Source organism: Wyeomyia smithii, chromosome 3 (assembly GCF_029784165.1).
Source record: "Wyeomyia smithii strain HCP4-BCI-WySm-NY-G18 chromosome 3, ASM2978416v1, whole genome shotgun sequence".
NCBI classification, from domain to species: domain Eukaryota; kingdom Metazoa; phylum Arthropoda; class Insecta; order Diptera; family Culicidae; genus Wyeomyia; species Wyeomyia smithii.
Genome location: NC_073696.1, coordinates 256,065,070 through 256,089,142, shown reverse-complemented (window position 1 = coordinate 256,089,142; position 24,073 = coordinate 256,065,070). Strand labels below are relative to the sequence as shown.

General features: G+C 38.0%; 2 protein-coding genes across 2 annotated transcripts in view; both read left to right on the top strand.

Moving 5' to 3' along the window:
- Positions 1-1,009: 1,009 nt before the first annotated feature.
- Positions 1,010-3,972, top strand: LOC129729823 (neprilysin-4-like). Its single transcript, XM_055688661.1, has 11 exons — positions 1,010-1,089; positions 1,142-1,291; positions 1,349-1,639; positions 1,693-1,954; positions 2,010-2,223; positions 2,277-3,018; positions 3,068-3,116; positions 3,173-3,240; positions 3,306-3,436; positions 3,492-3,656; positions 3,714-3,972. Exons 1-11 carry the CDS (start codon positions 1,056-1,058, stop codon positions 3,885-3,887), a joined length of 2,280 nt encoding a protein of 759 aa, XP_055544636.1. The 5' UTR covers positions 1,010-1,055; the 3' UTR covers positions 3,888-3,972.
- Positions 3,973-5,895: 1,923 nt separating this feature from the next.
- The window catches only part of LOC129729209 (zinc finger protein 271-like), a 23,219-nt gene continuing 5,041 nt past the window's right edge, over positions 5,896-24,073 (top strand). Inside the window, exons 1-5 of the mRNA XM_055687704.1 lie at positions 5,896-6,031; positions 6,085-6,831; positions 7,262-7,593; positions 7,732-8,168; positions 20,647-21,124. Coding sequence (XP_055543679.1) covers positions 6,025-6,031; positions 6,085-6,831; positions 7,262-7,593; positions 7,732-8,168; positions 20,647-21,124 — 2,001 coding nt within the window. The 5' untranslated portion in view covers positions 5,896-6,024. The remainder of the gene's footprint in view (positions 6,032-6,084; positions 6,832-7,261; positions 7,594-7,731; positions 8,169-20,646; positions 21,125-24,073) is intronic.

The following is a 24,073-nucleotide window of genomic DNA, read 5'->3' as shown; positions in this document are numbered from 1 at the left end:
GAAGTAAGTTCCGAGATGAAGTTCAATTCTCACACCCAGTTCCCCATGAAGGTGCTGCTGAGGTTGACAACTCTTCCAATCATTCTTTCGCTCCGAACTGGCTATGAACGGGGAAACTTAATATCGATGTGGTACCCAACTCGGCTAAGAGGCCCAACGATTTGGAGCCTTCTGCACTTCATACGTATGCAGTCCCTGCCCGTCCGTGGCTCTCTGAACCCAAGACAGATTCAACTTTTTGACAGCACCCCTGACCGAAGCATTGGAATTCCACGTAACCGCTTTCGCAGCACGCTTGAGATCCTGATCACTAATAGAACATCCATTCTTACCAAATTTCTCGTTCCGTTCGATACTCAGAGTTTCGTAGTTTAATCACACGACTCATCGTTGACTGCACGATTCCGAGTTGTTTTCAGATGTCTCGATAAGATAATTGAAGATTTTACAAATGCTTGCGCAAAATTAATTCGTGACGTTGCTTTTCGGGTAACGGCACTTTCTCAAATTTTCAAGACGAAATACCCAATGTGTAATTTTCTACAGCGTTTCTCCTGTAATGCAATTTGATGTAGGACACCCTTTTTCCATGGTTTGAATTGTATTGCAATGTTCTTTGCAAATATTTTTTGTGGAAAGCTAATTTGCAACCTGCATCAAGAAAAGCAAAACAACCTCTTTTTATGCTCTTTCTGTGAATTTTTTTCTTTGAGAAACGTGCATATTCCACTAATATTTAAATGTCCTTCTAATTACCTATCGTTATTCATAAACTATAAAAGGAAAATCACGTAATTCGGTCATATTCCCATAACTAGCATCATTTATAGCCCTGTATACAGGAGAAATTATCTGTAGAAAAGAATTTTAATGTTCGAATTACGAGCGATTCGGGGTATACGGAGAATCATAAAATAAGCAATAAGCCTCCGACTGTAAAATATAGATGAATTTAAATAATGTTAATAGGTGGTCGCTTTCAGTCAGTACTGAGCGGACCGGTGTTCATCAACTAACAACAGTTTGTTCCAGTATTACCTAGCGGAATTCCCAACATGTCAAAGACGAATCAAAATAACCCCACAGCAGGTAAAGTTTACTAAGCCACTATCGGAACCATCGCTGACTTCTCAAATTTCAGCAATCAAAGAAGATATTATTCAGGATTTCCGGTCAACAGATTTCAACCAGAAACAATCGATTAACGCCAAGTCATCCTTGTTTAGCAACTGTGGAGTTTTTGTGTGGATGTTACTTGTATCTTCCGTCGCCTGCGATGCGATCCCTCATGGTAAAACAATTTTAGGTTAGTGTAAATTACATTGATTCAGCATTGTCTCTCAAGCAGGAACCGCACCGGAGGTTTGCCACACCATGGAATGCTTGCGAGCCGCTGCTGCCTTCAAGCAAAGCATGGACCTAGCGGTAGATCCTTGTGAGGACTTCTACTCGTATGTATGCGGTAATTGGGCGGACGATCATCCCCGTCCGGAAGAACAGGAATCGTACGATTGGTTCACTGAACGGCAGATCAAGATTTACCGCAATATAATGGCTCATTTGGGAACAAACGCCAGTCGGTCGGACCCAAAACCGGTATCCCAATCAAAGGCGATGTATAGATCCTGTTTGAATCATGGTAAGGATGTAAACTATTGGCGGGGTTGAATAACTGGCATTGATAACTTTTAGATGCTCGGAAGCAAGAAGGTTTCCGAGCCGTGAGCAAGTACATGCGAGGGCTTGGACTTCCAGCGATTCCTACACTACTCAACCAGTCCAGAAGCTCATCTGAAACCTACGAGCTCGACTGGATAAGCTCGGTTGCTAGAATTCGTCGAAAGCTTGGACTGAACGTGATCATCGGATTCGACATAGTTCCCGATTATCGGGACAGTAATCGGAACAGACTGACGTTTGGATACTCTAGTTCTTCGCCAAACATCCAGTCTCCGTAAGTAACTTTCATTTAAATTCTACTACAAATAAACCGATTCATCAATTGGCAGACGCTATGAATGGTCGAAAGTGGGTGAACAGAGTGAAGAGAACGACGAGGAACAGAATGGAAGAGAAAAAACCGAATCGTACGACAGAAAAGAGGTAATCGAGTGGCTGGAATGGATTATTCGGACTATTCATCCTGATTTTAATACGGTAGCTTTGGAAGAAGAATTCGCAATCTTAGCTGAGCAGTACATAGACTTCTACACCCTTCCCGAGGTTAGTTGGGTCTTTTTATTTCAACAATTTGAAACTCCCTAATTTTTTCATAGTATGAAAACGTGGATAACGAGGATCCGAGCTATTACACTATCAACGAATTGCAAGATCTTACCGATTCATTCATGTCTCCGAGGCAACATTATCCAATTTGGCAACGGTACCTTGACGTCCTGTTCGCCGATATTCCAGACGCTAAACCAGGTCCAAAGGAAAAACTTCAAATCGATAATGCCACAATCCAATATCTGCAGAAACTTATAAATTTTGTATCTCACCAATCCCAAGCTTCTATCGAACTACACTTATGGACCACTGTAGCCGACTTCATCGTAAATTACGCACTAAACGAAATTCAATCCGAGCATGAATGCGTCAAAACCGTCCACCGATTTATGGGTTTGGCCGTGAGCTATGCTATTGCGGATCGTGACTTCTTAACCGAGACCAAACCTCGCGTTGAGAAGATGCTGAAGCATATTGTCACTGAATTCGATTTCATAGTACTCAAAACGGATTGGATGGATGCCTACACGAAGTATGTGACACTGGAAAAATCCAAGTCAATGAAAAGTCTGATTGGATTTCCGGATTGGATCATGGACACGAAAAAGCTGGAAGATTACTACAAAGAACTTCAGATCGACGAGGGTCGTTATCTGGAAAATTGGGTTAGCGCGATCCAATTTATACAGACAAGTCAACTACGCTCTTGGCAGGTCAAGAACAATCAAGTTATGCAAATTCTTCCAACAACACTAAACGCGTTCAACGTGCGACCCTGGAATATGATATGTAAGTAAACGATGGTCCGAATTTTATTGATCTGATTTTGTTTTTATAGATATTCCTGCAGCCATCATTCAGTATCCCTTTTATTATCTTGGACTGGAGTGAGTTCTCTACACAATACACAATTTTATGTAGGTAACCATTCATATCCTTCCAGAGCTCTGAACTACGGGGCACTAGGCGAAATACTTGGTCACGAGCTGACCCATGGCTTTGATAATTCTGGTAACGTTAAATTTACTATTAAAGATTCTATCAATAAAGTTACGATCTGTTCTAAAATAAAACAGGACGCCACTATGATAAGAACGGAAACATGGAACGCTGGTGGTCCAATCATTCATTACAGGAATACGACGATCGGGCAGACTGCTTCGTTGACCAATACAGTGGCTATTACGTCAAAGAAGCGAAACAATATGTAAAGCTTAGAAAAAGTGCTAATTTTCTTACAGTAACGAGTTCCTCTATCTCAGCTCAATGGTAGCTTAACTTTGGGAGAAAATATTGCCGACAACGGAGGACTTCGGGAGGCATATTGGGCCTATAAAGCATTCCAGCAGACGCACGACCCCGAGCCGACTCTTCCAGGGTTCGAAGGCTTCACTCACGAACAATTGTTCTTCATTTCATTTGCATATGTGAGCATGAGTAATATTATTATTCGAGTAGTGAAGAATGTCGTGTATATTTCGTAGCAATACTGCAATGTTGTTTCACCAACGATAGTCGAAAGACAACTGAAGAATCAACATAGCCCATCAAGGTTTCGAGTACGGGGTTCCCTGAGTAATCTGCAGGAGTTCAGCGACGCTTTCAATTGCCCGACAGGTAGCACTATGAATCCGGAGAAAAAGTGTCGCATCTGGTAATGAATGATGAATACCGCATTTTTGGTATGAAATTTAATACATAATAAAATAAAGTAAGATGAAAAACTCTCGGAAAAACTCTCAACAGCTGTACAAACATTCTGCAGAGTTTTGTTTCTCATAAAATAACGTTCAGTTCTCAATATCCATCACGAAATTGAAGTTTATGGAGCATCAGAACATCCCCAATTGAACCGTTAACCTTACAATAAAACTTTTCAAGCATTAATCCTTAAGCACAGACTAACAGACATAACACTTCGAACAAATTTTCAATAAAATCAGCGTTTGGATGATTCCAGTACTCTACGTTAGTAACACTAGCACCATCTGCTGTAGTGTTCGCGCTGCGTCATGTATTTCGACATCAGTGCCAGCGTTACTGCATGTGTTAAATGGGGAACTACAAAATATGTATGCGATTGCATGACAGCGCCCCATACGACGTTTTCGCGCGATGACTGTTATTCGATTGAAAATTTGAAATGAACGTTTTTTGCGGCGATGGAGCTAGATTCCAGTGTTACGTCTGTTAGTCTGTGCCTTAAGCTTCTTTCAATTTTCTGGCTTTGAAGCCATACACTACAATAATATGAATAGAATATGTTTCAGCCAAATTTACTTTTGACAAGGATAGCCAATTATATTACTATGTTTTTTTTTATCAGTTTCATTACGTAACATTAGAACCATAACCCAAATCTGCATGGAATTCGGTAATTAGGAGTTTAAAGGAGAAAAAATGCATTTACAATCCATTTTATTCAAATCTACTTCGAGAACATTTTTTTCGTATTTTCATTTATTCATACCCAGGCCTTTGAAAAGACGCCATCTTTTCATGACCGAAAAACATCAAGCAACATTATGGAGCCACGCTGGGTTCGAAATTGAAATAGAGATAAAAAAATGTCACACAAAACCCAGTGCAAAAGCATAGGCGTGTTTAAGGTCTGTTTTTTTCATAACATTTATTTGAAACGGCACAATACAAATTTAAGGTCTGTTCATACGGTTCATACGTAAACGCAAAACTAACAAATTTCTTCTTGATTTCTACCCTATAGTTTGGTAGTAGAAAATGGAATCATAATCTATTCTCATTATGCAAAACTGATTGCACAGACTAACAAACGTAACACTGGTGACTGGAACCTAGCTCCATCGCCACAGAAATGATCGTTTCAAATATCCAATCGAATAACAGTCGCCACGCAATAACGCCGTCTGAGGCGCTGTCATGCAATCTCATACATATATTGTAGTTCCAAATGTGACACATGTTCGTACGCTAGCGCTGATGTCGAAATACAAGACGCAATACATGTCTTGTGTATGTGGTGTGATAACATCGATAAATAACAAACACCAGAATTCAGGTTTTAAAATATCTTTATTGTATAATCACATACATAAGACTTACGTAACATTGGCGATTTTTTTGGTACACGTTGCTCCGCAGTATCCCGTACTCCGCCCTGTCCAACTGCTCGACAAATAATGAACAAAATTAATTTTCTATCGAGCCCCAAAGAAAATCATATAAGGAACTGTCAAAAAGTTCTTTACAAAAGCAATGCAGCCTTGTTCGAGTGGAAACGAGACAAATGCAGGGCTGCGCAGGTACACCGCCTTCATAAACTACTCAAACAGTGATTTTATTCAGAGTTTGGTACCATTCGAGTAGTTCATTTTGTACCAACTGTTTTGAAATATTTCTTCCTGAGTGTTATGTTTGTCTTATTTTATGTGGTACCAACTGTCATTCAAACGATTTACTGCGATTTTTATTCTTCATTGAAAAATCAACAGTAATATAAAATTTAAAAAATCACGGTATGTTTAGAAAATTACACTCTTTTAGCTGATATATAACAATCAGAAATTCGTAATAGCTAAACAACCCAATTTGCTGCAAGTTAAAAAACACAAATTATTGGTTGGGTGTAACAAAATATCGCACAGCTCTTCCGTTTGTCAAAATTAAAATATCAGGTAAACAAAAAAAGTTAGCTCTCTTTCAAGTTTGTGTTGTTCATTGGACGGTTAAAAAAGTTTGTATTTCGAAGGATCTAAACACTACCCGTAGCATCACTCTGCACTTGTTTGATGCAGGGAAGAAACACAAGTCAACAGAATGGAAGGTAAATTAATGCTGTTTATGCATTGACTTTGTAACAAGTTTTCCAAATTTCAGATTTTAATCAACTGCCCAGAGCTTCTGATCAATCCTATGAAGCCGAAAACGATCTTGATAGCAGAAGATGTTACAGCTGTGATATCTGCGGCAGAAGCTTCAAACGGAATACATACCTCACGGCACACGTTCGTATTCATACAGGAGAAAAACCTTTCAGATGCGATGTGTGTGGAAAAGCATACACAGCCAAATCCTCAGTTGCACAGCACAAACTAAGTCACACAAAACAACACGATTACGGATGTGACGTCTGTGGTAATGTGTTTTTTGCTAAGCGCTATCTTATTCTGCACAAACGACTTCACACCGGTGAAAGACCATTCAAATGCGATTTATGCGATAAATCGTTTGTCACAAGCAGCAAGGCTGGACAGCATCGACGTATCCATACCGGAGAGAAATCACACAAATGCGATGAATGCGACAAACAATTCAGTACTAGCAGTCATTTAACAAAACATAGACGTTCTCACACTGGAGAGCGACCGTTCGAGTGCCTGTTATGCGATAGGAAGTTTTCCGAAAGTGGCGGCCTGAAGAGTCACATGCGCATCCACACAGGAGATAAACCATATAAGTGTGACATCTGTGGCAAGGAATTTTCTCTCAGCAATTCAATGAAAATGCATCGGCGCCTTCATACCGGCGAGAAGCCATATCCGTGTAAGGTGTGTGAGAAAGAATTCCACACAAGTAGCAGTCTCGCTAGACATAGCAGGTCACTTTGTGGTGCAAAGGGCACGCGTCAATGCCGGTAGATAGGTAGAATCGCGTTTTTGATTTTAAGGAACCTCTACGTTGTTACAGGAACGTGACAACAATTCTTCCTTGAAACAAGAAGATCGCTTTATACTTGTAAGTTCTAGGAGACTGTGATCCTTGAAACAGAAAACAACCTTGAGTTGAGTGTTCGATAGTTTGCGCTCAACCTCCGAGTAGAGCAGACGCGAATATTTGCGATACATCGGAAGTCGTGCACGAGATCTTTTCCTATAAGTGATTTCCAAGTGTGAAAGCTTGGGGCATTACCAGCCTTAGCTGTTTTTCTCACCGATAGCGCGTAGGCGCGATTAGAAAAAAACCATGAGACGTCGCGAGAATACGTTCCGCATTGACTATGCTCATGTGCCACGGAAACCGTCATTCGAAGAGCTACACGAATTCGTCGATACAGTGCTAGAGTTAAAAAAAGAGCAAGTTGTGCGAATCCAGCCCAGCCGTAGTTTGCAATGTGCCTTTGTGAAGGTCAGTGAACTGTCGTTGGCCCAAAGGATAGTAGAAAAGCATGACAACCAACATGAGACGGAGATTGATGGCAAAATGTACAAGATACGCATCAGGATGGAGGACGGAGCAGTAGACGTGAAACTGTTCGACCTATCTAAAGATGTATACGACGAAACATTTAGTGACTTTCTCCGCGCTTACGGAGAGGTACTCGCAATACGGGAATTGATGTGGGATGAGAGATTTACGTTTGGTGGAATTCCAAGCGGGACACGAGAAGTAAAAATGATTGTGAAGGAGACCATACCATCCTAAGTCGTCATCGACGTAGAGACGACTGCCTTGTCTTATTATGGCCAGCAGCAGACTTGCAGACACTGCAATGAGTTTGTTCATAGCGGAATATCCTGTGTCCAGAACAAAAAACTTCTGGTGCAGAAACTAGACTCTGATCAGTCATACGCTAATATCGTAAAACAAACCAAACCGAAACAGCTTCGTACGCTGACGACCAAACCAAAACTTACCAGACCGATGGCTAATATAAGCCAGTCGGGCCCGACGGATACAGCCATGCCCCAACGGCAAACAGTAACGACTGCCTCGACTAATGTGAGCAGACCAGCAGCCCAGCCACAGCAAGAGTCTCTACCCGCTCTGCAAGAACTAAAGGAGAAATTTAAGCTACCAGCGGGGCCACCCCGAACCGACGAGCTAAACCGAAAAGTCACAACCAGCGAGCGAGACAGAGAAGGAGAGGAAACGGATCGCTCTACAACCTCGTCAAGCAGCAGAACATCTCGCAGACGGCCACCGGGTAAGAAACAACGACACGACGGAGCAAATGATTCGCCGTGAGAAGACATTCTCTAATGGGAACTACAAGTTACAATATCGCTACCATTAATATAACACGATCACAAACACTACAAAACTTAATGCTCTTCGGGCATTCGTACACGCATTAGGACTAGATATTATTATGATGCAGGAGGTGGAAAATGAACAACTTTACTTACCCGGGTTCAACGTTATCTGCATCGTAGACCATGCTAGAAGAGGAACAGCAATTGCACTGAAGGAACACATACGTTTCTCTCATTTAGAAAAGAGCATCGATGGGCGCCTAATTGCACTGAGGATAGCTAACACGACACTGTGCAATATATATATGCACCCTCGGGAGCGGCCTACCGCCAAGAACGAGAACGTTTCTTCAACCACTCGATCGCGTACTATTTGCGACACCACACAGAGAACGTGATCCTTGCCGGGGATTTTAACTGTGTCATACGGCAGTGTGACGCAACAGGAACAAATAACAGTCCAGCCCTAAGTACAACCGTCCGACAGCTCTCTCTGCAAGATGTGTGGGGTTAAACTTCGGCCACAATCTGGTGGACATACGTTTATAACGCACAATTCGATGTAACAGCTAGACCGCATCTACATTAGCTCGGGACTATGTCACCACCTTCGGGATACCAACACACACGTCGTCTCCTTCTCGGATCACTGTCAAAGCTGTCACCGCACGCCTGTGTCTGCCAAACCTTAGGAGAGAGAGTGGTCGAGGCTTTTGGTCGCTTCGTTCACATTTGCTGACTTCGGAAAACATTGACGAGTTCAAGTTTAAATGGCAATACTGGACTCGGAAACGTCGACACTATACTTGCTGGATGGCATGGTGGTTACAGTATGCGAAACCGCAAATAAAACGCTTCTTCCGCTGGAAATCTAACTTGGCTTACGGTGATTTTTACCGCGAATACCAGCGGCGACATGAAGAGCTACGGAGAGCGTATGAGAGATACTACCAAGATCCAAGTTTGTTGACAACGGGGCTGAAAGTGGTCAAACTGGTCAGAAAAAGTGACTTTAGTGACCAAAACTTTGAAAAAAGTGACCAAAAAGTGACTTCAAAGCTTGGAAAAAGTTACCAAGAAGTGACTTGGAAACTTGAAAAAAAGTGACCAGGCTTTTTCCGATTGTCTTGCATAAATCATTCAAAAGGGAGCAGTTTTTTTGTCCAAAAATCATGTGGGATTTTTCAAGAAATTGAAATAAATATTTGCATAACAGAACATTACGCTACAATACGAAAAACGTTGATAAACCGAAAAAGCTTAGAGCGGTGATGACAATTCAACAATTCAGGAGGCCTTTCAGTATAAAAAAGCAGAGATAAAAACACTATAAAGCATTTCCAATTTAAAACAAAGAGAATCGAATCCAACACAGAGGAAAAAGCTGTTTTTGCTCTCCTAATTAAAAATTCAAAAAGATCCGCTAAAGCGTAGTTTTATACTGTTTTCCGATGAGTTACTTATTGTTCCATGAGAAAAAAATATTTTTCCTTAACTAATGAACACCTTCCAGATTTTCTAATGTTTTCTGAAGACCCTAACTCTGTAAAACATTGAATAGGGAAATTGCAAAGCTAACACTTGCATAAACTTGCACATACAACCAACTCTTCATGATGCAGCCGATCGATTACAGTGCCATTTGAATGTATAGGAAAGAATTGAGCTTCGATTTTTTTCATCGGTCAAAAAAAATAAACCTTTGCTCACTACGAGCGCGAAAAAAAATCTAATTGAGCTGCATTTTGCATCCAAAGGTGAGAACACGAAACTTTTAGCCCTACCGCTGAACGAAATTCGAAGGACTATATTTTTTTCAGGCATTCCATTGGCCTCAGCTAAAAAGTTCCCAGAAAGTCGATTTTTTTCAAAAAAAAACTGAGACGGTTTAATAAATTTATTATCTTAATGCAAGACATTTAGCATAAAAAAATATATTTCGACGCTTTCATAAAAAATTTTTACTTCGAAAAGTCGATTTTCGTCTCTGTTTGTTTTTGAAATAAATTGACTTGGTACCTACAAATTATCGAGCTTGGAGAGTGAATGGAGGATTTGATTGCAATTGCTGAGATATTCATGACAATCAGTGGCAAAACGCTGGGTAACACCCGAGCGGAAAATTTGCAAGTCAACATCCTCCATCCACGTTGCAGTAAAATCATCTTGTAACCAGTAGTTGTATTTTATTATTTTTTCAAATGAAATAGTAACAGCATTTAATCTTTTTAGTTTTATCTCAAGAACAGCTCATGGTTTAGCCGATTTTTACACTTCTTAGCTTAGCAACAGCAAATTGTCCGTTAACATCATCAAAATCAGTAGCGTAAGCACGGTCGTTTTCAATTGACAATTGGTAATTGATAGCACTGCACTGGTCGACAGAAGCAAAGAAAAATTTCTCTAAACTTTAACTGGAAAAATTATAACTTTTTTAACTGTTCTACAGAGGAGTAACCCGAGTGAAATTTGGGTAATATTTGATTGTGAAGCGAAAATAAATTTGATTTCATTTAATCATTGTTGAGCTGGAACTCTGTTTGGAGTATGAGGCAAAGACTCATCAGGTATTTTTTTCTTTTTACCATGATTCGAAAATTTGTCAATGTTTACACTGCCGTTCTACGCATATTTGTCCCATGTTTCAAATCACGCAAACGAGAAAAACGATGTTAAAGTTTTACAATACTTTTACGCATTGTGTCAATGTGACAAATGCAACTGTACGTTTCTAACCAGTTTTAACTTGCAATAGACTGTTTTCAATAAATCTAGTTGAAGGTTTTTAGATTTAACACTCTTTTCCATAAAAATACCCACTGGGACAATAATGCCGAGAAATTTGCCTTCCAATAGGTAATTTCTACGCATGTCAGTCCCACCACGTGCATTCGATGTTTCCCAATACAAAGTTCGTACTTGGAATACTTGGCTGTTTAATCTTTCACGAAAATGATCACGCAAATCTTGTTGTCTTTATACAGCAGTGATGATAGTCGAGATGAAAGTTAGGTTGATTGAATAAGTATCAGATGACTTACCATTACAAAGGGGAATTGTTATTTTTAGGTTACCCATTCCTATCATATTTGAACGTTGCTGGGCTTACACCAAAAGACAGTTCTACACACAAAAGACAGTTCTTACAACTTTCAATTAGTATGAATTTAATGCGTTTATCTTCTTATATGCTCGAAAAGGAAAAGCATTCAGGTTACAAACCAGCAAACAAGGTCTAGGCATCCCTAAAAAAGATATGAACGTACCGCATTGAAAAAATCAAGCAAAATGATTTTCGATACCGAATTTCTTAAACCCGTAATGTAACCAAACGTTGTTAGGAAGAGTCTTTAGTGCTCTGGTGCACTTCTCAAGTTGTAAATATGGGAATTAGTGGTTAGTGGGATGAATTAGAATAGAAAGAATCTAGTGGGACGACCGCCTTTAGACGGTCGTCAGTTGAACCTCTAAAAACCTTCAATCAGTACTTGAAAAAAATTTATAAAGTTTTAAAGTGATTTTTTCGAAGTCCGTCTGAAAATTAATTTGGGCATTAGAGGGTTAATCGAGTGATTGCATTTCGTAAAGCATTTATTCAAGCTGCAGAAAAAATATAGCGGCACCAAAAAGCCTAAAAAAACTTTTTTCTTATTTTGGCCAGCTTTTTGTTCTAGGCACTCCTCTGGTCGTTCCTAAGAGTTTTGAGGCCCTTAGTAAATGTAGAAGTGCGTCAAAACGCCGCAGAATAATTGCGCGCCGGGTTCGTCGCTTTTACGTTTGTTGCTTACGGGAAAACTTATTTAAATCTCTGAAAAAGTTATCTTTGCTAGGAGCATCAAAATTCAAAGAAATGGTTGAAAAGCTAGAATCTTTCATTTTTTCCAATTTTGAACAGAACCTGTGTTTACCAGTTTAATTATTCTCCCTGATGACACCCATGAAGTTGACACTCATGAAAAATATTCTCATTGATTTCACGCAATTGACCTTCTTTTTTCAAAAATTGAGAACGCATTGGGCAAGGCAAATTTTAGTCGAAAAAGGGGAAAAAATAAAAAATTGTAGACATTTAAAATTTTATCATGATGGCTAACTTATTGTACATAATGAACCATTATTAAATTCGATTGAGATATTGAAGTCAATAGCATAAAATCATTGTCTTTATCGTCGTAGGACGTTATTGATGTGTGATATTTCTTCGAAACGATTCTCTCATTTTTCTCCGAAGTGGTCCTTTAGGTTGAAAATTACAAAAATATGTTTTTAGCAAGTGTAAACAGTCAAAATTTTCCGTACAGCTTGAACATTACGTTTGAAATGCGACACGACTTCATCTGAGCCGTATTTGCAGGAATTTTTATTTGGTTTTTTGAAGAAATAAATTTTATCTACAACTTAGGCGACATAAATAAATTACGTAACGCAAAAAAGCCAATTTTTGGATACAGAAACAGATACCCTTATTTATTTTTTAATTTTGTACATACGGAGGTATTTCGGTATGGATTAGGTACTTCCGTATAGACAAAATTAAAAAAATAAATAAGGGTATCTATCTCTGAGCTGACAGGTTCTTTTCAGAATTCAAGCATTGGGAAAACGTCAAAGAATGTTGCTAGTTTTGTTAAAAAAAACCTTGGCATTTGCATACACTAGTGACATAACAATTATTTGCGGAAAAATAATTTTTTTCTATTTTTATGTTTTCCAAATAATGCACAATGCCGTAAATATAAATGCTTTTCGTACTTTTTAATGAAAAATCAAAAATCGTTTCGAATCTGTACATCTTTTAAGAAAAAAAACATGAAAAAACGCCGAAAAACAAAAATAAACTAATTTTTTCACCCACGCCCAAGTCTTCAAGAGACTGCAAGAAACTAGTGAAACCACCTGGGGAAGCTAGTACTAATCCCCATCTTCCGAGTGAAGACTGTTGTTTTTGCAGCTTTTCGGACAGTTTTATTTTGGAAAAGTGCATTTGTTTATCTAAAATGTTATAAACCCTATGAAAAAACTGAAAATTTGCCCAAGGTATGTTCGGCAGAATGATAAATAAGAAAAAATGTCTAGAACATAGTAGGCCTCTAAAATCACTTCAGTAAAAGTTATTTGGTATTTTTCGATTTTTAGAAGCTTTAAGGATGTCTGTGTATGTGGTCGATTTTCAAGAGTTACAACCAAAGTATGTTCAGCAAAGTTTTTCTACATAAGATTGTCTACAACGTTGCTGAAGACATCGTTTTGATTTGATAAATAAATAAAAAAAAATTTATCTCACTTTTAGGTGAATTAATCAAAAATGTGTTTGCATCAGAAGATGCTCCTTTAGATTCACAAATACTTTGTCGAATACACTGTAACATCTAAATGGCATTTTTACACTCAAAAGGCTGGCGATCACGTTTTTCGCGTTTTAAACCACTGCGGTGATCATAACTGGATGTCTAACGAGATGGATTTTTTTTTGTATAATGAGTATGTGTGTCCAATCACAAATGGTGACTTCTCAACACTGTTAGTAATTTGTAATTTTGATTGTTAGGATTTGTTTGCTTTCGCAATTAGGACTTATCATTCGTAGGGATTTAAACCTACTTGTCAAGAAAGGAAAGTAAACTTACAACTAACTTAAATGCTAATTTATTGGCTATAAAGAGAGCTTATCGTAGCAATTGAGGATTGCAACGATTTTTGTCGAAAATTGTCAATAATATTATTTGACATAGCTTCTAATGGTTCAAAACCAGTAAGTCTATGTAATTCGAGTGTACCAAACCAAGGAGGACGCTTCAAAATCATTTTCAGAATTTTATTCTGAATCCTTTGAAGCGTTTTCTTCCTTGATGAACAGCAACTTGACCAGATCGGTACAGCATAAAGCATTGCTGGTCTAAAAATTTGTTTGTAAATCAAAAGTTTGTTCTTTAAGCAAAGTTTAGAATTTCTGGTAATGGGAGGATATAAACATCTCGTATATTTGATGCACTTGGCTTGTATACTCTCAATGTGCTCTTTGAAAATAAGTTTTACTAATGAGATGGATGAAAATTGAAATCATTCAACACAAGCTACTATAGAGCTCCAATGTACAAGATTCAGTGGTGATTTATTCAGCAGTTTGAAAATAACTAAAGTTTGCGATCGCTTTTCTTAACCACGCCTCTGAAATGCAGCAAAGTCAATGTCACAGAAACACGCTCCATACTCGAACAAAGAACAAATTTAGTTCACACGACATGAACTGTTCAAAAAAGTCCTGGATTGCATAGTTGAACGCAAGATCAGTTCCAGTCGCTTAAGAAGTCCAAATTTCGTCAAGCTTTTAGTTTTCTTTTTTTTTTAAATAAGTGGGGTTGTTAGTAGTTTAGGTATTTAAGATAAATATTAGTATAATGAGTAATGTGTGTCCAATCACAAATGGTGATTTCTCAACGCTAAACAAATATTTCATTCGTTAGGAAAACTGTAAGGCAGCCTTGTGTGTCCTCAATTTGTTTAATCGAAAAATACATCAAATTAAAAATAGTTATAAATAGTAAAATAAATAGTAAAACTTGTTTTGAATCGTTCTTTTTGAATCAAACAGTTTGTAACATGCATATATGAATTTATGATTGATTCTTTCACTAAAATAACGTATTGAAATCATTGGCAACATTCGTTCCCAAATTACAGACCGTACCGGACTTGGACCCGAACCGGAACGAAATCAAACGAACTGCACCCCAAACGGACAGCAACAGAACAATAAACAATATCGCACGCTAGCCTGGAGGGCTAATGCGGTCTCGATCAACTAGATTATTAGTTGAAATAATTCGTTATCGATATTATTTTTGGCACATTTTGCATGTTGTAGGATAAGTACCCGATAAGTACACCGTGCCCCAGTGCTGAGTTGAGAAAATTTCCAGCTCGAAAAGATCCTCGACCTGATCGGGATCGAACCCGACATCACAACCGTCTGGGAGAGCTAGCCGACCGACATCGCTAACCACAGAGCCACGAGAACCAGGCTCGTTCCGATTTTCAATCAGGCCGGACAAGACCAAAATTCAGACCTAACTTTTCGTTCCGATATCGAGCACTTTAACACTTGTGTACCCGACCCTTCCTGAGCCGAAAAAATGAAAATTCTTTTACCAAGATTTGAACCGATTTTGATCGAACTTTTTTCGAAAGATCACAAATTTATCATAGTTTTTAGGACAGTAGAAGACATTTCGAAATTTTCCGTTGTTCCGGATTTATCGAGAGGAACCGCGGAGTAAGAACTCTTCCAGAGACACAGGCTAGAATAAAAATGGTAGCGAAACCTTGCTTGCGACATATCAAACTTCGAGTTTTTGCAAAACAACACTATTGGCGAATGGTATTTGGCCGTATTAGGAGTTGCATTCAAATCTTTTATATTAAATTCAATTCACTCTCCCGTTTCGAAAATTTTCTCTTAGTGCCAAAAAGTCGGTTATTCCCAAAAAAAAATTTTTTTTGAAAGAACAGATCTCGACGTATCATACATATCTAAGATATTTGGCATCAAAAATTTCATTAAAAAAGCAGGGCTGATGAGGGCTGGTCAAGTTGGTAAAAAAGTGACTTAAGTGACTATTTTTCGGAAAAAAGTAACTTTAGTGACTTTTTGATGAAAAAAGTGACTTTTGAGTGACCAGCTTAAAAAAAGTGACCAAGTCACTAAAAAGTGACCAACTTGCAGCCCTGGTTGACAACCATCAACCGACTAAAAGGCGAATTGATAAGCCACAAACGTCAGTTCACGCAGATGTTCGTGCGTAGCAACGAAACATACGTAGCCGGTGAGCCACTCTCCACATTTCAATTGGGCGAACGCACAGTGGAACACTTAGAACATCAAACCTGATCATAATTATTTAAAAAAAAGTTTTGCACTGAAAACGTATCATTTTGTGATAATAAAAACAAATAATTGGATTTGGATAATCTTTTACATGGAGTAACCCATCTTAAAGTGACGGATGAAATTTCTTATAATGAAATTCAAATTCAGTCATAGTCGGGTCAGAATTCATCCAAATACTTGAATTTATCATGAAATGACTTTTTAGTACACATTTCAGTCGTTTGACAAAGTTTCATTTGGGTAACCAAGGCTACAACTATCCAAGAAGCGAAAAAATAAGAATTTCTTGATTACTTTCACATAGCGATAAAACACGAGACCGGAAGCATCCGGAAGGTTTTTCTTCACCATTATAACCAAAAATATTTGCACTTTCAAGTAATATAAGCCGTTTAACCGGATTTTGCCGGAAACATAACTTATCCCATTTTGAGTTAACTTATAAAAACAAATATTTTGAGTTTTATTATATTGATTTTGACAAACACCTGGGTATTTGGAGAGACTAGCATACATGATGAGTACACATTTCTGTTCGATTAACATTCTTTAACAATCTCCATCGTTGTTTAATTTAAAAATCACTTGTTTATCTTCGGAACGTTATATTTTAGCTCACGGTATCAAAGCGTCATTATCATGCACAAAAAACTGTTGAATTGCGGTCGGTTCAAACCTCTCGTTAAGACCGTAAACATAACTTTTGGATGTTGATGAGCTGTCAAGTGATCAAGCATACATCACACTTCAAAATGAAACACTACAATACAAAGTTGATTTACTTTGAATTTTTCACTTATGATCAGGTTTTAAAAGCATTTACTCCTATGTGGAACGGAGAAGGAAGCGAACATTTATCGCACGACTGCAAAACGAGAGAGGTGAAACTATTGATCAAGCCCAGGATATCGAGCAACAACTGATACAATACTACTCACAGCTCTATGCAGCAGAAGGCACGGACCGGACGACGATTTTGTATGCAGAAGAGTTATACCAGAGAATGACGACGGCAACAATGCATGCATGAGAGAGATAACTACATCGAAAATTTTTTCGGCTATTAAAACGAGCGCACCGAGGAAATCCCCGGGCAACGATGGTTTGTCGAGAGAGTTCTACAAGAGCACCTTCAATGTCATCCACAGGAAACTGAATCTGATCATCAACGAAGTAGAGGTGGGCAATCCGCTCACGAACTGATCTAAAGAGCTGGTTCTTCAAAGTGAGTGAGTGATCTATCGCTCTTTTTTAAAGAGCGGTAACTCACCCCTTACTTCAAGCAAAAAGCTGAAGCTGATTTTGCAAGCGAGAGCCATATGAATGCTTTACACCCCAAGCGCAAAGCGGCGTGCGACACTGCAATAGAACTCCCAGAAAATAGCTGCCGCCGGCTGCCTGCTCTCCTATGCATAACCATCCACCAGCCGCGGGAATAAAAAATAAAATCTACTTGCCACAGTTCACACACAGCACACGGGCTGGCTAACGCCGAGACGCACACGAAAAGTGGAACAAAAAGAGCGAAAGAACTGGTTCACTGATCTTTTGAATCTATGCAGACAATCCGGTCGCGAGCTGATCAGAAAATCAGTTCTTTAAAAGAGCTGAACAAAAAAGCCATCGAACGAACCAGTTCTTCTGAGAGCGAAAGATTTCGCTCTTTCAAAGAACTGAATGTTTTGATCAGCCTGCGAGCGGATTGCCAGATGAGTGAATCAGTTCTTTCGTTCTTTTCGTTCCACATCCATTCGTGTGCGTACTCGGCGTTAGCCAACCCGTGTACCTGTGTATGGACCGTTGCAAGTTGTTTTTTTTTTGCATGCTGTTGCGGCTGGCTGGTGACTGAGTGATGAGAAATGCAGGTCATGCATATCAGGGCAGACGTTTGGTGGCAGCTTGTTTCTGGGAGTTCTATTGTAATTTTTCGCGCGACCTTGCGCTTGGCAAATCGGGTGTAAAGCTTTCACCTGGTTCTCGCTTGCGGTGTCTGATAATAAGCTACACTGATAAAAACCAAAAATTATGGAGGAACGAAAAGAGCGAGTGAGCTGTTGAAAAGAACTAGTTCATCTTAGTGAGCGGAACCGCTCTGATCCGCTCACTATAGTGAACCATTTTTCCCACCTCTACAACGAAGCGCTTGAGTCAAACTTCCCAGCCGAGTTTGTAGACGCAGTCATAGTATTGGTGAAAAAGAAGAGAAGTGGAAATACCGTACGTTCGTACAGACTAGGGTGGTCGGTATTACCGACTTTTCGAAAAACCGGAATTTCGGTATTCATAAAAATAAAAACCGGTAAAACCGGTAAAAAACCGGTATTTTTTTTCTGACTAAAACAAACCAGGGGCGACTCGTGGTCTATAAACCTACTAATTCAACCACAAAATTCTGAAAGCATAGTTTGGGGAAATAATGACAATCATGTCCGCGGAAAAACGCAAGTCATTCTCTCTGTACTATTTGAAAATAAAACTGAAAAATAATTAAATTTATACAGAAATTTGGATTTGAAATTCATTTTTTGCCTAGCGTTTTAGGTCGCATCTATGGACGTGTCGCTGCATAATTATGTTTTTGCATTTATGAGTACCTATGCTTCATTACGACCTAGTTTTTTTCTGTAAGATTTGGACCACTTGTTTTGATCTCTTGTGATGTTATACGATCCAGATACAACACTGGATAAATTTAATACTGTTTGGAAAACTTTGATGAATGAATCCAGTGATATGATAACGAAGAACATAATTTCGAAACTCACATTAGTAAAAAACATGCAGATTTTTGTTTCAAATTTCTTTCACATCGCAAAACTTAGTTTTAAATTAATGAATAAATTTGAAATTCTCAGAGGAACAATTATTGAAACTGTTGAGAAGAGTAAATGAATGAAGAAGAAAATGAAACGACGATCAGGCAAGAATTTACATTCTAGGAATCCGTAGGAATCGGAGGTAATACTTCTCTATTCTGTTTGATGCTCTTTAAACAGTTCTTCCAAATTCAGTTGAACCTGAGTAAGCATTTTTCTCAGCTAGAATTATTGCTAATAAAATTCGCTGCGGTTTGGGCGACGAAGCTTTGACCATGCTACAGCTATTTAAATTTCTTTTTCTCAAGAATAAGAAGCAGTAATTTTTAGGACGAGATACTTTATTGATTGACTATATCCTGTAAACGCTTTGTAGCAATGCACACGGAGACGCCAAACAAAAAATAAATCCCTAATCCAAATTTATATTTATATATTATTTTTTTAGTTTTTCTTTTGAATAGAAAAAATTGAATAATGATATACGTTTTGTCGCAGACAAGATTGTGATTACTGCCCCAGAATTTGTGGTTGAACTGGTAGGTTCAAAATCCACGGGTTGCCTCTGTAAGTATGCGTGTGTAAAGAGATTAGCTGTTCTGCTTAAAAAATATATGTCTTGCTTTATTGATATGAAGTTTTTTAACATTTTATCGATACCCACAAATACATCATCTGAATCCAAGCAGAACAAGCAAGAAGGTAACAAAAATTGTTAAATAGGTTAGAGTAAATAAAAATTCAATGTTGCTTCTGCCTAAATATATTTTTTTATATACACAGTCATGTGATTTGTAACGCCGACCTAAGTGGGTAGCATTCATTAACCTTACAATAATTTATGAATATTGTAACAATAAATTTTTCAATTTTAAGAAAAATACCGGAAATACCGGTTTCTTCGCCTCTCCAATACCGGTATTTCGGTATTGGTAAAAATATCGGTTTCACCGGTTTTTGTTTTACCGGTAAACCACCCTAGTACAGACCGATCTCGCTGCTTAACTTCGACTACAAATTGTTATGCCGTATACTCAGAGATAGGCTGATGGGAATCATACAGACGCACAAAATTCTGGGCAAAGGGGCAAAAATGCTCCAACTCGGAGCATAACATCTACGAAGCAACGCTCTCGATCAAAGATCGTATTGCTCAAATGATAGCACGGAAACAGAGAGGCAAGCTAATATCATTTGACCTAGACCACGCGTTCGATCGGGTCAACCGAAGATTCCTCTACGGTAACATGTGCGCCCTCGGTTTCAATCCGAGGATAGTGACACTACTCGCTCGTTTTGCAGAACTTTCGTCTGCTCGGCTGCTTATCAACGGTTACGTTTCGGCCCCGATTGCAATACAACGATCAGTCGCACAGGGGAACCCGTTGAGTTCACTGCAATTTGCAATTTATCTTCTGCCGCTATTAAACCAGCTGGAGCGAGTCTGTGAGGGCACCCTCATCACGGTTTACGCGGACGATATCAGCATGATTGCTTCGTCTGTCGAGAAAATAGAATGTGCCTACGAACTTTTTGGTCGTTTTTCCGTCGTCTCAGGAGCGAGATTAAACATGGAAAAAACTACATCCATTAACATTGGAGATATTACTGGGGAATTAATTAATTTACAATGGCTACAGACAGAAGAGACGATTAAGATCCTGGGGGTGATTCATGCTAATGGAATACGGACGATGATCAAACTAAACTGGGACACACTCGTAGGGAAATTCAGTAGAATGTTATTTCTACACACTACAAGGTCGCTAACTTTGTTGCAAAAGGTGGTATTTCTGAACACCTTCGCAACGACCAAGATCTGGTATATAGCATCGATTTTACCACCGACGAATATGCATACGGCAAAAATAACCTCGACGATGGAAATTTTCCTCTGGCGAGGTATTCCCGCGCGGGTTCCAATGACACAACCAGCACACGACCGCAATGAAGGAGGGCTCAAACTACATCTGCTAGCTTGGAAATGCAAAGCGTTGCTGGTTAACCGACACATCCGCGACATTGACAACATGCCGTTTTATCAATCTTTTCTCGAAGGCGTTCCGCCTCCACGGTTGCCAGCGAACTGCCCGTGCCTTAAGCAAATACGGCAGCATGTCACTCAATTACCCTCGCAAATTCTACAAAACATGTCCGCTGACAACATATACCGTCACTTTATAAGCAGTATCGAGAAACCGAATGTGGAACGCGAGAACCCAGCAACTGATTGGCGCCGAGTTTGGTCCAACATCTTGCGGAATCGGAACCTATCGTCCCAAGAAAAGTCTACACTGTTCTTGTTTGTTAACGGAAAAACAGAACACCGACGATTGATGTTGTGGTTAAATATTCCCACGTCTTAACATTCCCACGCCTAAAAATGTAACCTAGATCTTTACGATCCTGGTACTTAATTTACGGACTGTGAAATCTTATTTTACAGAACCGATAGACCTTCTTTTCCATAAACACAACAAGTCAAGTATTTACTGCACTTGGGTCCTTGTTGTGTTCCCAATATCAAATATCAACTTTCAACATTTGAGCTTGTTTCTTTTCCGCATAGCAAAGAATGCAGGCCAAGAACAAGCACACCACTCGAACAGCAACAATATTGCCAGATGGCCTAGTTCTGTTTGTTTTGTTTTACGGCGACCTTCTTCGCGCTGCTGCCGCGCTGTTGTCGCGATGCGCGTTCGAAAGAGGCGTGCGTTATGGAGTTCACCAACACCTATGAGTGTTATGCGTGATTTGTGAACTCAGCTTGAACACTTGAATACACTCATGACTAGCAACCTAAAGTTGTATGCGAATTATAAACTTTATGTATAAAAATAAGCTGTTTAGAGTATAAGTTTCTTTCTCCCAAATTAACTTAATAAAAGTCAGTCAATAACTAGACATGCGTGGTTTCGCACCCAAGAATGATGATATCACAGTCCAGAAGAGGCTTTAACGAAGCCAGGCTGTTCCAGTTTAGTTCAATGTATACCATACACCGCGCAGATGGTGAACAGTGTCTTCATTGCAACGTACCGATCGAAACTTTGAAACACAAGCTAGCGGAATGTCCGCGTGTGACCAACGCATGGAGAACACTACAACAGCTGATCGCAAGGTGCCTACCTGGTCGGAGAAAAGCAACCTACATGGACATAGAAAAACCAACAATGACGAGAATACCTAGAACAGTGAGAAAAAAAATTTTGAAGCTTATCACGAATTACATAGAATACATTGTAAATAGTAATAATGGGATAGACGCAAACGACCCAAAGTGTACACTTGAACTGTAGTTGTAAATAACAAGTTTAAATAAACATAACTTTATAACAAACATATATATATATATATATATATATATATATATATATATATATATATATATATATATATATATATATATATATATATATATATATATAAATATATATATATATATATATATATATATATATATATATATATATATATATATATATATATATATATATATATATATATATATATATATATATATATATATATATATATATATATATATATATATATATATATATATATATATATATATATATATATATATATATATATATATATATATATATATATATATATATATATATATATATATATATATATATATATATATATATATATATATATATATATATATATATTTATATATATATATATATATATATATATATATATATATATATATATATATATATATATATATATATATATATATATATATATATATATATTTATATATATATATATATATATATATATATATATATATATATATATATATATATATATATATATACAAATTTTCAGCCTTCAAATAGTATTAGGCTGGTTAGTCAATTCTCATCTTCTAACTCGAGATACAATCTATGTCTAGCCCTTTAGTTTTCTTTTACCAAAGATAGAAATATATGTAGTTTTTCAAAACATACACAAACCTATCATATTTGCTTTCCTCGATATTGTCTTAAACCTACTAATCAGAGTTTCCTGATAAACTCTAACGCAGAGAAATCTGAAGAAAATTTAAAAAAAGTTGCCAAATCGTGATAATTGAGTATTGAAATTAGAAACTTGCGACGCATAAATTTAACCCTTAAATGCGCAGCGTTATTTCGGAAAAAAAATTGGGAATAATGTTTCAAAATGAATGTATTTTAATTTTTTCTACAAATATAATAGATTGGCGCAGTTATCTAGGCTTTGATTTCTTAATTAAAGCCTTAATGGCTGTTTATACGAATATTTGAGACGTTATTCGCAATGTAGTTTTAAAACAACATTGCGCATTTAAGGGTTAACGATGCATTCGTAAATCAATCACTGTGTAAAGCCTTGTAAACTTAAAACGGGAAGAACATGAACTTACTCACCTCTGAAGTAAATCTAACAGAGGTGAACCTTGAATTTCTCAGGCAGGATTGAAAAATTAGCTGTACAATCTGCAAACTAATACGTTATTTTATAAACACCACTCCGGGTTTTGTTTTTCTATGAGAGCAATCGAATTATCGAAAAGCGTGAGTTAGAGTTTGTTTTAAAAAATCATGTTTTGCTCAGCAAATTACACTCCTTTACTCGATATATAAAAATCAGAAATCCATGAGTAGCTTAACAATCCAATTGCATGTGGCAATCCTTTTTACAACAATAGAATATTATTAAAGTTGGAAAGTAGGCAATGTATGTGATTTTTTCAAGGATGCGAAAAGTGTGATGCTGAAACGGGCTAAGGGTGTGATTTAGACACAGACAAACAGACGTACCACTGCATACAAAATTCTAAGGAAATTGTGGTTCCGACTTACTTGTGCGACACCTACTGGGCATATTCCGCAAAAGATAAACTTTCAGCTTTTCTGCTTATGTTTGTTATGGTGCTGAAAACATGACAGTGTTTTCATAAGTAAGGTATTAACTATTTCCAAGTCTAGTGCCAATGAAAATTCGTAGTCAACCAAGTGGTTTCTTACATGGGGCTTCTATACACTACAATCTTAAAAATTAACAGCAATAGCAAACGTACAAGCAATGAAACCCGTGGATTTCCTTAAGATAATCGGTTAGTTTCGCGGCAATGTGGGAAACACATTCGGAAAACTGAAAACTGATGTTCGGGTGAAATGTTTGTGAAACAGACCTAGCAGTTT